Source organism: Zeus faber (assembly GCF_960531495.2).
Source record: "Zeus faber genome assembly, chromosome: 7".
Classification (NCBI taxonomy): domain Eukaryota; kingdom Metazoa; phylum Chordata; class Actinopteri; order Zeiformes; family Zeidae; genus Zeus; species Zeus faber.
Window position 1 is genome coordinate 1803520 of NC_137203.1, and position 11990 is coordinate 1815509.

The 11990-nt window shown below is 48.1% G+C and overlaps 1 protein-coding gene across 1 annotated transcript; it reads right to left on the reverse strand.

Annotated features, from left to right (window-relative positions):
• Positions 1 to 617: 617 nt before the first annotated feature.
• Positions 618 to 11687, reverse strand: sncaip (synuclein, alpha interacting protein). The gene is made up of 13 exons (XM_080004361.1): positions 11605 to 11687; positions 8951 to 9038; positions 8521 to 8593; positions 8152 to 8324; positions 7701 to 8063; positions 7319 to 7487; positions 6772 to 7007; positions 6476 to 6655; positions 6143 to 6256; positions 5896 to 6021; positions 4587 to 4756; positions 4332 to 4412; positions 618 to 2966 (listed from the first exon to the last, which is right to left on the reverse strand). Exons 2-13 carry the CDS (start codon positions 9005 to 9007, stop codon positions 2045 to 2047), a joined length of 2664 nt encoding a protein of 887 aa, XP_079860487.1. The 5' UTR covers positions 9008 to 9038; positions 11605 to 11687; the 3' UTR covers positions 618 to 2044.
• Between the last annotated feature and the right edge of the window lie 303 nt (positions 11688 to 11990).

Below are 11990 nucleotides of genomic sequence, written 5' to 3' on the forward strand. Positions count from 1 at the left end.
TAGTGGGAGGTGTCCAGGTGAAAGTGGGGTATTTGGAGGAGTACAGGTGAAGGTGGGGTAGTGGGGGGCATGCAGGTGAAGGCGGGGTAGTGGGAGGAGTACAGGTGAAGGCGGGGTAGTGGGTGGTGTCCAGGTGAAGGCAGGGTAGTGGGAGGTGTCCAGGTGAAGGCGGGGTAGTGGGTGGTGTCCAGGTGAAGGCGGGGTAGTGGGTGGTGTCCAGGTGAAGGCAGGGTAGTGGGAGGTGTCCAGGTGAAGGCGGGGTAGTGGGAGGTGTCCAGGTGAAGGCAGGGTAGTGGGAGGTGTCCAGGTGAAAGTGGGGTATTTGGAGGAGTACAGGTGAAGGTGGGGTAGTGGGGGGCATGCAGGTGAAGGCGGGGTAGTGGGAGGAGTACAGGTGAAGGCGGGGTAGTGGGAGGTGTCCATGTGAAGGCAGGGGAGGGGTCCAGGTGTAGTAGGAGGAGCCTGTGACAGCCTTGTTACTCTTACAGGTAAACAACAAAGGGAAACACAAATAGGTTCAATTTCCAGTGAATTATGAGTCTGTGGCGTCCGATGGAGAAACCTGACCTGACGTAGTTATAAAGGTGGATGAAAACCAAGGCAGGCAAGTGACAGTTTATTGAGTCTGAACAGGAGACGTGCAGCCGAGTAGAAGAAAATTAAACACAGCAGAAAAGTTCCAATATCAGAACGACTGCATCTCCGGCTTTTTTTTTTTTGATTATAAATTGACAGTAAACAAGTCCTTGAATCTCTTCCATTTCAACCTGATGCACAGGAAGTGCTTCTCCCCACTTCCTGTGGGGAGGAGGGGTCCACGGGGCCACTGCATCGAGGCCAAACTCCTTAAAGTGTTTTACAGCCAAAGGTCCTTTCTGGCCATTTGTAATGAAATGCTGCTAACTAGTGGCGAGCAACAGGAACTGCACCCCCAGTGGCTATGCGCTTTGCTTTCTGTCCTTGTAACGTGACAAACATCGTGTTTTCTTGAGCAGCGACGGAGTAAAACAGATCCATGTGGAGCTGGAAGGAGGAGAATGTTTAAATTATTAAAACACTGAATTCATCTGAAAGTTCACTCAGTTCGGTTCAACAGGAACTCAGGTCCAGAAGCTGAATCACACCAAAACACTGCAGAGTTAAAAAATACTACAAATAGTGGAAGACTGGGTGACAAACAAACATTAAATAGCAACGTATTTACAGTGGTTTCAGACAAACTTATTCCACTTTGCGTGAACTTAAACCTAAAGCTTCAAAGGATAATGACACAGAGTGCATAAACAGAAATACTGCTATTGTCTGACGTCGCCACGGTAACGCAGCAACGCATTTCACCTTCATATCAAACCGTTTTATAAAGTCCAATAAAAAGAACAGGAACATAAAATAATCTTTTCTGGAACCTTACGTTCCGCAAGAGCTTAGGGAAAACACAGCGACGCCCGTTACTGGAAGTAAAACCTGATCTGCATGTACTATACTACATCATAGTTCTGTATGTAGTAAAGTACTACATCAAAGTACTGTATTACAGTTTGATTCATTGTCTACATCGCAGTACTGCACTACATACAGAAAATTGATGTAGTACTGTATGTAGTACAGTACTATGATCATAGCAGTGTATGTAGTACTGTATGTGGTACAGTACTACATGTTGTCAACGCTGCATCAGCTTCCAGCTCTTGCGTTGACTCTGAATGATCCAGGAAGGATCAGAACCTGTTGGTTCAGACCGACACTGGTTTTCAAATATGAATCATTTCAAATGGACCGATCATAATTACAAACCATATTTCAATATTAAGAACATGATATCAAGGAAGGGAAAACATACTGGTTATATTTAAATGTCTTTAAAAACACTGCTTGCCCAGTTGCCGTGGCAACCGTTACAGTGGAGCCCTGACTGTATTTAGCTGAGTATCTGTTGTATTTTAGTGGTAACAGCGTATTTAGGAGTATTACAATTACTGCAGTACTTCTAATACATGGTGATGTATTGACCTGTGATCCCCTGTGGGGGGCCATGTTGCCATGGTTACACGTTGCTGGTTTTGCTCTTGGCCTTGCCCCCCCCAGGGCCCTTGCTGTCCGTCTGCTTCCTGCTCGCTGTGTTCTGGACGCTGCCCGAGGCCGCGGGCGTGGCCGGGCAGCTTCCTGTCGCCGCCGTGTTGTTGTTGTGGTTGGTGTTCCCGCTCAAAGACTCCATGATGGAGCGGAAGGCCCCGAACGGCCGCTTGTTCTCAGAGCCGGACGAGGGAGTCCTCTCCTTCCCATGATGCACTTTGCTGGGCTCCGCCTCAGGGGCGGAGCTCTTGTGTACCTGCTCGTCAAAGGTGACCCTCAGCTTGAGGGCGTGCGCCGACTTCCTGCGGGACGAGGGCGACTTGAGGGCACTTTTGGGGCTGGTAGCCTTCTGGTCCTGGACCTCGCCGTCCCTCCTCCCGTCCTGGGGGTCCGGGTCGCTGGAGTTGGGGGAGGAGCTGCCCGGACCCCCGTCCGCCGGCTTAGCCCCACCCTGGGAGGACGAGGAGGAGGGGAGGTGTCTCTTCATGGCCAGGTGGAGGTGCTTGGTGACTGGCTCATCAGGTGCCACCGGCAGGTGGGAGGGCCGCTCGGGGCGAGGGCCCCCGGGGGCCTTCCCGTCCTCTGGGGGGTAGCCGTCCGAGTCGGACTCTGAGAGCGAGCGCTGCATCAGCTGCTTGAGCCGCGCCAGTTTCAGCTCCCTGCGCTCCGCCAGGCCGGCCCGCCGGCCCCCCGGGCCCCCCGACTCCCTAGCGCCGCTTACAGGGGGCCTGCCGTTGGGGCACAGCACGTCGGAGACGTCCTTCCCCAGAAGCTGCCTCAGCGCTGGGTCCAGAGCCCCTCCGCCCTGACGCACCACCCAGTGGCCGTCGGCGGCGCTGCCCTCCGCAGTGAGGATCATCTCAGGCCACGCCTCCCCAGAGGGCTGATGGGAACTGGACGCCACACGGGGGGAGAGAGAACACCTGCATCAGTTTACCAATCTCACATTGCTGAGTTGGCTTTAGAGCCGTGCAGATTCACCAAAAATACAACAAAATCAAACTCGCTTGAGTCACGTGTTGAGTGTTTTTAACTTCCTCGCTGATCCCGGGGCTACGTCGCCACACGAGCACTGACAAACATTTTATTCATGTTTTAATATTGAATGTTTGTGAATAATCCTGTCTGTGTTGAAGAACTAGAAGAAATGCATTATTAAAAGGTCCAGACCGCAGTTATGTTGGGTTTTTTATTTAATCTTATTGGCCTTTTTGGGCTAAAAGTATCTGAAACACGACAACCACAGTACGCAGACTCAGATGTCTTGTGGTTCGAGTTTGATCAATATGCATGTACAGTACATTTGGAGCAGAAATTAGTAAAAACTGTCTTATTTTACCGGAAGTAGAAGAACGTTGAGGAGATTTGATTGGTTTGAGGAGCGCGGTGCTTTGTGACATCATCATCTGAAGTTAGACAAGTCCAAGCTCTGTCTCTCAGAACTCATTCGCATCCAGCCACTTGCGACACGTAGACAGACAAATTGAGCCGATGCTGCGTTTAAAGGAAACCCGGAAAACTGTAACTCGTGCTGGGTTTGACAAATCCCCGAAAAATACAAGTTACAGAACTACAGAACTGTTACTTCCCACTGCAGGAAGTTCTAGAAACCTTTGCAGGAACCGTTCCTTTGTTTTGTGTCTGCAATGAGTGATGCAGGAACGATCTGAATTGTTAAAACACTGTTCTTCAGGGACATTTAAACTAAATGGCACAAGAGGAACATCCAGTGATGTAAGTGCACGGTGATTGGTCGAGCATGAGAAACACTCCTGTTCAAAATAAGATTTCTAATTTAATGTCTTTATTTATTCACCTTCTAATTTTAATGTCTTTATTTATACAATATTTATTTCAAAAACATTAAATGTACTTGAAAAAAACAAAAAAACAAAAAACAGCATCCCTCCGCTCTGATCTCCAAAAATACCTGAAGGGGTAAAGGCCCAGGCCTGGTCAGACAATGGCATGATGGAACCTCGGAAAACTGTAATACGTAGCTACTACGACTAAACTGGACCTTGTGTGTTGGCTGCCTGCAGTTATATTTTTTTATTATTATTTTATTATAATAATAACTATATTATTATTATTATTAAAGCTGGCTGAAGGCCACCAGGTCCCTACATCCTGCTGCAGATATTTACTCCTCGTTGGATCCTTCTCCTGCTCCGGAGAAAAATGTCTCCAGATCAGTATTTAGAGTCACAGCAGTTTGACTCTTTGTGTATGTGATGATCATGTTGCTCGTGTGTTACCTGGCAGAAGGCATCCCCTCTGTTTTGGGCTCCAATATTCTGTGAAGCTGATTCTGTAGAGCGAGTCGCTCTGTGGCCTGTCTGCAACACAACACACACACACACTCACAGGTAAACACACACACACACACACACACACACACACACACACACACACACACACACACACACACACACACACACACACACACACACACACACACACACACACACACACACACACACACACACACACACACAGGGGGGGGTACTTACTCGTTGAGTTGTTTGGTCAGCTTGACAACCTGCGACGCCAGCGACATGCAGGTCTCCACCACCACCAGGTAGCGTGCGCAGGTGGGGTTCCCCTGCCGCTCTGCAGTCTGGGAAGGACGCTCGCTCTGCTGGTTTTGAACCGTGACGTTGGAGCCGTACTCCACCAGGGTCTGGGGGGGGGGGGGTATGATGACGCACACTGATAGAAACATCACCAACGATTGTTTTTTCCAGGGAAGTGATGTCATGTGGAGTCACGCTGCCGCAGAATACAAACAAACATTCTTTGGCAAATGACTCAAGGACCGATCACACCCTGTGCCCCCCCGCGTTTTATATCAACTATTTGTTAATTTAATATACAGGTACTACTCACTTAACCACCTACCCGTTTAACCACCTACCCGTTTAACCACCTACCCGTTTAACCACCTACTCATTTAACAACCCACCTGTTTAACAACCTACCTGTTTAACCACCGTTCTAACTTAGGACCAGCTCTGTCCAGTCTGTATCGTACACTGTGTACAATACTAAGCATCTCATCACCCTTTACTATATACACTAGATATACTATATACACTATATATACTATATTAACTATAAATACTCTATATACTATATATACTATATGAACTATAAATACTATATATACTATATGCACTTTATATACTATATACAATATATACACTGTAGCTATCTCAATGTTCTCAGTCTCAGTCTGTCAGTATTCACTACACTAGCGTTGTCAATGGCCACGCCCCCTTACTGTGAAATAACACTGTATATACTACAAACTTTGTAAATAGACTATATACACTATATATAACAGCCACGCCCCCGTACCATGAAATAACACTGGTCCTCGCTTATCAACTAATTCGCTTAACGAGCTGGTTGTAGGAAAGGAACTCGGTCGTTAAGTGAGGAGTACCTGTACAGAAAAGGTCTTCTTTCATGATATATAAACTTATTGAGATATAAAAATTACCTTTATCAGAATAGAAGACCTTGTTCATATCGCCCTCAGCCATAGTGTGTGTCTGTTCTACGATACTTGTGAGGACCTCAATTCTAAATTGACTCCAATTTGCTATTTTTCGGTTTCGATTTGCAGCAGAAATGGGTCCTCACTTTGATATCAGTACAAGAATGTGTGTGTACCTGGATGCAGGTGAGAGTGTGTACCTGGATGCAGGTCAGTGTGTGTACCTGGATGCAGGTGAGTGTGTGTACCTGGATGCAGGTCAGTGTGTGTACCTGGATGCAGGTCAGTGTGTGTACCTGGATGCAGGTCAGTGTGTGTACCTGGATGCAGGTCAGGTGTCCATACTGTGCTGCAATGTGAACGGCCGTATTTCCGTTCTGGTCGACTTCATCCAGAGAAATGGCCTGTTCCTGCATGAACTGAAGTAACCATAGCAACACCTTCTCCTGGGGGGAGGAAGAGAGCCAGAGTGGGGGGGGGGGGTATAAATGAGTTTACATGACCTCCAAAGTTCCATACTCATCACAGACTGGACCTGCAGGCGTGTACAAGCTGCTAGGACGCTACCTGTCCGTACTGGGCAGCGTAGTGGATCAGACTGGGATGTTCTCTGCTGCAGCTCAGCTCTGCGATGGCCTCCGTCTCGCTCACCATCCACCTCACACACTCCAGGTGGCCGTGCTAACACACACACACACACACACACACACACACACACACACACACACACACACACACACACACACACACACACACACACACACACACACACACACACACACACACACACACACACACACACGTTGGAAGCTAAATGCGATTGAACTGAACATTCATGCTTTGCTTAATGACATCAGAGCTGCAGTTGGCTGAGCTCTCCTGCAGGGGGCAGCCCCGCACCTTGACCCCCAGGCCTGCAGGGGTGAGCTGCTGGGCGTTGCGCTCGTTTAGCCCGTCCTCCCCCATCAGGGAGGTCAGGTGCTGCAGACAGTCGGCGTGACCCTGAGACGCAGCCACGTGGAGCAGGTTGTTCATCTGCTCATCTCTGATCAGCTCCAGGTTATCCGCTGCTAGGTGGGGCTGGGGGGGTAAACACAAAGATCTTTCCAATAAAACAGCTTTAGAGAGAAAAGAAAAACTAAAAGATCTGTCCCTCTGATGACATCACACTCCCTATCTGATGACATCACCCTCACCAGCAGGGATATCTGTCCCTCTCTGATGATGTTGATGATGTTGTTGTTCTTCTTGGTCTCGTCGTCCAGTTCCCCAGCTCTGGAGCTTCCTGCTCCGGGGGGCCGGGCCTTGGAGCCGTCCTGCCTGCCTACGCTGCACCCCGCCAGGGGGAACGTCAGCCCCGAGCCCCCCTGGAGGTCCATGCTGGGCTTCTGGCTCTGGGAGTCTGGGTACACTCTAGCTGACAGCAGCTTGTCTGGAGGCGGTGAAGAGACAAAACGTTACCAGATCGGACAAGAATGTCTCCAAAGAGAGAGATTACACACTCACCAGAGAGAACTTCCAAGAAATTCCAGGTTCATAAAGTTAAAATCTCGCCCTGTTTTCCCTCCCTCCATGCACAGAGCTGATTACACTCCTCAGTTGGATGTTGGGATGGATGCTGATTAGAAATCCACCCATGGTTGAATTTTACTTTCTCAACCCTTTGACATAATCTTTTTGGACTTTTCTAGCTGTAGAAGATATAAAGATTGATGAAAATTGTTCAGTGTTTTTCGGACTGACCGGCGTCGGAGAAGGAACTAAGGGAGGAAGAGCAGCTGAGGAGTCCGGAGGAGGAGAGCTCCGCCTGGTACACTGCGCCCCCTGCTGGCCGGTGGAGGTGATGGAGGTCCGGATCCATTGACTTGGATTTCCTCAGGTCCGACCACTTCACGGGAGACAGAACACAGTACTACACACACACACACACACACACACACACACACACACACACACACACACACACACACACACACACACACACACACACACACACACACACACACACACACACACACACACACACACACACACACACACACACACACTCTCTCTTTAGGGACCTGCAGACACCCAGTGATAGAAGCTCAATGTCAGAGATAATTGTCTGAACAGTTGAACTCACCGGTGTCTGGGAGCTGCTGCCCAGGCTCAGAGGCTCGTGGCGGGCCAGACTGGCACCCTTCAGGCCGCCGCCCCGCTTCCTGTCCAGCGTGCCCCCCACCAGGCTGGGGGCGGGGTGCTTGTCATGGGGCGTGCGGGGCAGAGTGGAGGTCTGCTGGCTGGACTTGATGTATGGCACGTCCAGGATCTCATCCATGTCCAGGTCGTAGTGCTCCAGCTCCCCGAACAGGGCCTGAGGGGCCGCGCTGGCTCCGGCCATCCCCTTCGCCTTCCCCCCCGCGGCCTCTGATGACGACGCTTGACCCCCTCGGTCTGGTGGCGGGGCCTCCTTGCTGTTGCCGCCACCCTGGAGCACCTGGACCTCCTGGAGGGCAGGGGAGACGACACACCTGAGAATCCCTGTTCTCAAGGCTCTTACAATACCACCAGTACAGCCAAGCCCCCCACCCTGCCTGGTTCTGGGTCTTTCCATCCGGGTCGGCGTCGGACGTCTCCGGCTGGTGCTTCAGTGGGGAAACCCGCTTTACCGGACGGAACTTGCTATGGACCTCCGGGAGGCCGGGGGGCTTGACTCCGCCTCCAGAGCCATGGGAGGAGCCGCTGCGGCTCCAGGTGACAGGGGGCGCTGTGGGACCGGGACGGGTTAGCGGGGAATTAGGGCTGGGTAATATTGACCAAATCAAATATATCTCGATATTGAAGATTTTTATGATATTCTGGGGACGACTTTTTGGTCTTTTTATAAGACATTTACACACAGGGTTAGGGTTGTAATGCAGCATTAAACACTAATGTTGAACGATTCGTGGACCATACTCTACCTGCTCTCTCCTCTCCCTGGACATCTGATCTCCTGGACAGCTCTGGAATGTTCTTCAGGGACGCCACACAGTACTGCAGCACACACACACACAGACAGACAGAAAGACACACAACGATAAGTCGTGTGCAGTTGTAATAGTAATATTACATTTGTAAGTAGTAGTATGTAGTTAGTTACTACACTAAATTTGTACTTGTGGTTCTTCTGAAACTCCTCAGCAGAGACTGAAGCCGTTTGTTTCTACAATTAAATAAATTAAACCCATTTTGTTTTGATTCATGCCTTTACTAGGAGAGGACTATAAAATAAATATTAGTTTAGATCTAAACATCCCAATATCCATATTTTGTTGGGGTGGGGGGGGTCTGACTAAGTTGTGTGCCTGGTGTTGTAGATCCATGTTAATCAGGGTGTGTGTCCCCACTGACCACTGCGTCGTCAGAGAAGTCAATTTCATCCAAATCAAGATATTCCGGCGCCTCCATCTTCACACAGCATCATCAGCCACAGAGAGATCTGCAAGAAGGAAGGACTTCAGAAACGACTCCGTCAACTGAGACAAGAACTGGAGAATACCTGTTGTTGTTTATTACAACTGAAAAACTATGACAGATACTGTTGTAAAGCTGTAGTGAAGCTGTAGTGATGATGATCTGTATCAGTCGGTCGTGTTCTCGCTGCACTTGAGGGACAATGTGAAAAACAGGCAGAATTCTATTTGGAGCTGGAATTTCCCTCAACCAACCTCAACAGAAGCCAAATGTAAATTGAGCTTTAAAAAAAAAAAAATCTGCAGTATAATCAGCGTGGGTTGTGCAGTCAGAGGTTTTAATGAGTTGAAAGTTTTAAGTTTGTTTATTATCAATTTGTCCAATATTATCAAATGAAACTACTAAAATATGGGAAATCTGGTTTATAGCCGTTTTTAGCATCCGTTTCCATGGTTTCAGCGAATGCCACCATTAGTCAGAGCTACTCTAGGAAGGAAGTCATGTGATGTGCATTGATCCTTAAAATTCATAATGCAATAATACTCAATCGGAATTCCTTGGATTTCTTAGGCTCCGCCCAAATAGGTCAGAGACACGCCCACTCCGCTATTTAAACAGGAGGGACTTTGTACTGTGCGGTTGTTGAGTCATGTTACCGTGGAGACGTTTTTACCGGGTACCGGTTTTTGGGGTTTTATTGAGAAAAAGAGGAGGAAGAAACTGAAGCCAACAGCTCTTTAAAGGCAGAGTAGGCGATCTGAATGGACACAACAGGCTTAATACACACTTTTTGGACTCCAAGGCTGCGTTTACACCACAGGTCTCAATGCTCAGTTTCGATTTACATTACATTGATCAGATGCTTTTATCCAAAGCCACTTACAATTGTTCAATCACCGACGGACGCAGCCATCAGGAGCAATGAGGGGTTAAGTGTCTTGCTCAAGGACACTACAGCATGCAAGCAGGAGGAGCCTGGGATCCAACCAGCAACCTTTAGATCACTAGACCACCAGCTCTACCGCCTGAGCTACCATCCCATATTATATATAAAAAGAAATTTTTGCGTGTTAACACCTACTTTCCACATGACTCATATGCAATTCTCATGTTTCCAACAGAGAGTAGAAAAAACAAAAACAAAAACAAAAAAAAAAAAAAACACTTCAAATCACTTCACACTTCAACCTCTGAGCACAGCCTGTTCACTATCTGCCAGGGATGCAAGTGAAATATAAATGATTATTCAAGCCATTGTTTTCCCAAGCATCTTCAGGAGGGACCAAACGTATAAATCACAGTTTACCACAAAGAAGAAAGCGGAGAGCCCTGATTGAAGCCCAGGCCTGTGAGGTGGGATGGCGTAGTCAAAACTTTTGACCAGGAACAGTGGGTCAGTACGTTTAAAATGCATAAATAAATAAAGTTTTGTTTGAATTGTCGCCACCTGTACATGCCCTGGCTGTGGCATTGATGACGTTTGAATCGCATTGACCATCAAACTCTGCTCTCCACCTTTGACACAAGTCCCATTACCAGATATCACCTGACTGTATCCAATTCATTCCACGTACGAACGTGGTCCAAAATGGATTTGAAAATATCCAAATCCATGTGGGGCTTTTTTTCCTGTTAAGACGTTCATAATACATATACCACCTGTGTCAAATGGGGCCAAAACATCAGAATTTGGTTCATGACATTTGTGTGCAGTGTAAACACAGCTTAAATCAGTGATTCTCTCATCCAATCAGTGTCTATACTCTCGTTAGGGAGTTAAAAGCCAAACTAGTAGTCCTAATTATTACTGCCATTAGTGTACGTGTAGGAAAATAAACGACACGTCCCTCTAATCCTAAAGACTGAGGCTTCAAGGGACGTTCCCACTCTGGCGACGAGAGAAAGACAGCTCACATCACGGACCATCAGTTCAAATCAGACCTGAAAACCAGTCACTCTCCATCCAAAGTCAATGGTTTTAGACTCCTGACTGACCTCAGACCTGAAAAACAACTCCTCAAGGTGCTTTGGTAAAGACTTAAGACTGACTCCCACACAGTGTGGGGCGTTTATTCAGAGAGACAGACAGGTTAAAGACCAGCTGCCCGTCAGAGAGAGAGACAGATGCAGAGATAAAAAAAAAAAAACAACTGTCCATCAGAGAGGGACAGAGATGCAGAGACAGACAGATGCAGAGAGACAGACAGAATGAAGACCAGCTGTCCTTCAGAGAGACAGACAGATCGATGCAGAGACAGACAGATGCAGAGAGAGAGACAGAATGAAGACCAGCTGTCCATCAGAGAGACAGACAGATACAAAGACAGACAGATGCTGAGAGAGACAGACAGAATAAAGACCAACTGTCCATCAGAGAGAGACAGACAGATGCAGAGAGACAGACAGGTCATTAAAAGCCAATTAGCAGTGCTAGGTGGCTAATTATCAGAGCTAGCTGACATCTCCAGCTGTGTCACCGGCCAACGGGCTTACAAATCAGGTTGAATCCCTCGGGTCGGAGTGAAATGGTTTAAATCCCGGTTTGTGTCGTTGTTCCCGGTGAAAGGGGGCCGGGTTGGAGCTCACGGTACCTGGGCGGAGAGCGGCGCTCTCGGGTGTTTCCGCGGGGTCGGGCCGCTGGGCTGCAGCTAGCATCCCGCTCCGCTCCAGCTGCTGGAGCACAAAGAGCTGGCACACCGGAAACGGAAGCAGCGTTATCTGCTGGGCTTCAAAGTAAAAGCCACAAGACGAACCCTGTGCGCAAACGTTTTGTTTTGTCTTGTTTATAAAGAGACAGACAGACAGACAGACAGACAGACAGACAGACAGACAGACAGACAGACAGACAGACGAATAGATAGACATCAACACAATAAGACAAAATAATAATAAGAAAATACAATAAAAATATGAAAAAGGAACAAATGGAAACCTGGAAAATATTCAATAAAGCTGACGGCTACAACAGGTACAAGCC